The following is a 2,873-nucleotide window of genomic DNA, read 5'->3' on the forward strand; positions in this document are numbered from 1 at the left end:
TTCGTCTCGGAGAGCACAAAGCTCTGGATCTTGCGATGTGGCTTGACGTATCTCTGTCAACTTCTGGTCTGAGAACATTACAAAGTTGACCTGGAGTGGCTCTTCTGTTCTTTCGTCTGGAAGTGGATGTAGTCTGGACATAGCGTCAGAGAGGAGCATGTCCTTGCCTGGCTTGTACCTGACTACCATATCGTATCCTTGCAGTCGGAGGAGTAATCTCTGCAGCCTTGGGGGCGCTGCTCCGAGATTCTTCAGTGTTATCATCTCAAGAGGTTTATGGTCGGAAAGAACGGTGAAACGTCTTCCACATATGTAGCTGTGAAACTTTTCACAAGCGTAGACCACCGCCAACATCTCTCTTTCTATGTTTGCATAGCATTGTTCTGTGTCTGTCAGAGACTTGGATGCAAATGCTATAGGTCGGCCTTGCTGCGTGAGTGCTGCTCCAAGACCTCTTGAAGAAGCATCGACCTCGAGCACTACTTCCTTCTTTGGGTCGAAGTATGCTAAGGTGACATCTTGGTCTTCTCGAATACCATCTGGTGCGAAGGTGACCATGCAAATGTTGTGTCCTTCTTTAGCAGGTCTTGTAGCGGTGCTGTCAAACTTGACAGGTTAGGAATGAAGGGCGACATGTAGGTCACTATTCCTAGGAACTCTTGTAGCTCTCGCTGAGATGTAGGAGCTTGGATAGCTTGAACTGCTTCTACTCTCTGAGGGTCGGGGTGAGCGCCATGTTTGTCGAACACTAAGCCGTAGAAGCGAATGCTCTCCTGCTTGATCCTACACTTGTTCCAGTTGAACACAAGTCCATGTTTACTGGCTACTCGCATCAAGTTGTGTAGGTTGGCATCATGCTCTTCTACAGTTTTTCCTACCACAGCAAATGTCATCTGCCATGCAGATTACTCCTGAGCACCCTTCTAGGATTTGGTTCATCTTCGTCTGGAATACATCCTGGGATGTGCAGAGTCCAAAAGGGAGTCTCTTGAACCGATATCTCCCAAAGGGGCTGTTGAACGTTGTGAGTCGGCTTGATTCTTCGTCAAGTTTGACTGACCAATACCCATGTTTAGCATCCAAGGTGGAGAACACTGTTGCTCCTTCGAACCTATGTCTGGTTTCATCGATGGTAGGCATTGAAGTGTGGCTTCTCTTTATTGCCTTGTTCAAATCTCTTGGATCCAGACAAATCCGCCACTTTCCGTTAGGCTTTTGGACATACACTAGACTTGACACCCAATTGGTCGGTTCCTGTACCTGTGTAATCACGCCTAGCTCAACCATCTGGTCAATCTCAGTCTGGATGTCGTCTTTGATGTTAATGGGGCACCGTCTCGGAGGGTGGACGACTGGGGGTACCTCCTTATCGATGACTATGTGATGCTCGCCTTTGAAGTTACCGATTCCTTCAAACCGGTCTGGGTACAAACTTCTCAAGTGCTCCTCGTTCTGGATGGGACAACTCAGCTGTTGCTCCATTCCACAGTTTATGATTATAAGTTGGAGCTCAGTACACAAGGGCAAGCCAAGGATTGCAGGGCCGTCAGTGTCGACAACGTAAAAGTCGGAAGCTGCTTCCCGATCTCTGTACCGACAGTTCATCGTGTGTACACCTAGATGAGGGATAACATTCTTGTTATATCCAGTGATAATGGTCTGACACTTTTTCAGTGTGTCCTTGACTGGGTTCCCTTTTGCGTCGATGTTGTTTGGGTGCATCTGTCTGTATATTTGTAGGGGTAAAATGTTACCTTGGGCTCCGGTGTCTGCCTTAGCCTTCAATGTCCCCTTTCTGTTTCCGAGATCCACCTTGATCTCAGCAAACATTTCATTGTTCTTGACATAGTCGATAGTGATGGTCTCAAACTTCAGGTTTTCAAACTCGTCAACAGGTGCTGTTTCCTCTTGCAGTTCGTGCACTGCATTCTTGTGAGCTTTACTTGTGTAGGAGCCTCCTCTCTTGGCTTTCTGCTTTTGTCCACTTTGCTTCGATCTGCAACAGGCTTCCCAGTGATTGAGTTTGCCACAGCATTTGCATTTGGTTCCATATGCTGGACACTTCCTCGGTGGATGTGACAGTCCACAAAAATGGCACTTCTTTTTTTCTGCTGTCGGTCCATTTTGTCTTTGGAAGTGGCCTTTTTTCCTCACGACATCAAGGTTGAGAGATTTCTCATTCAGTGACTTCATATCCAAACGTGTAGCTTCCTGAGTTCTTGCAACGTCAAGAGCTGCATCTAGTGTGAGCGTATCATCTTTGCATAGTAGTATCTCTTGTACTTTCCTGTTGCTTGCACCAATGATGAGTTGCTCAATCAATCTATCGTCAATTTCCCCTTCCTTGAACTGACATCTCTGTGCCAATGTGCGACATCTAGCCAGAAAATTGTCAATGCTTTCATCTGGCTCCTGTTTCAGCTTCTGCAACTGGAATCTGGCCAACCGGAAGTTGCTCTTCGGTTCGAAATGCTTTGAGAATGCCTCAAACAGCTCGTTCGGTTTTTTCATTTCTTTGCTCCATGACTTGTAGATTCGGATACCTACTTGTCCAAGCCAGAGAAGGATGTATACATGTGATTTTCTCTTGGTCTGTCTTTTTGTTCAAGGGTCCTTGAAATATCAGCTCGCAGTAATGTCTGAAACTGCGAAACGCGTTGGGAGGATCTTTCGTCTCCCAATCCATGGAGGGTGGTGTGATACCTGACATTTCTCCCATACTGAATGTGCGCGTGTGTGTGTATACAGTTTAGCAAAATTTTACTGCAATATGTGCATGCAATTCAAGTGTTTACAATTCGTGGCTACACATACATAACAAGCAATTATCACTGTGTAATCTCTGTACACTATCACTGTAACACAAAGGAGTA

At 46.2% G+C, this 2,873-nt stretch overlaps 1 protein-coding gene across 1 annotated transcript; it reads right to left on the reverse strand.

Moving 5' to 3' along the window:
- Positions 1–852: 852 nt before the first annotated feature.
- LOC139734358 (uncharacterized) lies at positions 853–2,511 on the reverse strand. The gene has a single exon (XM_071645150.1). It carries the CDS (start codon positions 2,509–2,511, stop codon positions 853–855), a length of 1,659 nt encoding a protein of 552 aa, XP_071501251.1.
- Positions 2,512–2,873: the final 362 nt, after the last annotated feature.

This window comes from Diadema antillarum, unplaced genomic scaffold (genome assembly GCF_040938485.1).
Source record: "Diadema antillarum isolate AM-2024a unplaced genomic scaffold, OU_Dant_1.0 seq00000523_RagTag, whole genome shotgun sequence".
Taxonomy (NCBI): domain Eukaryota; kingdom Metazoa; phylum Echinodermata; class Echinoidea; order Diadematoida; family Diadematidae; genus Diadema; species Diadema antillarum.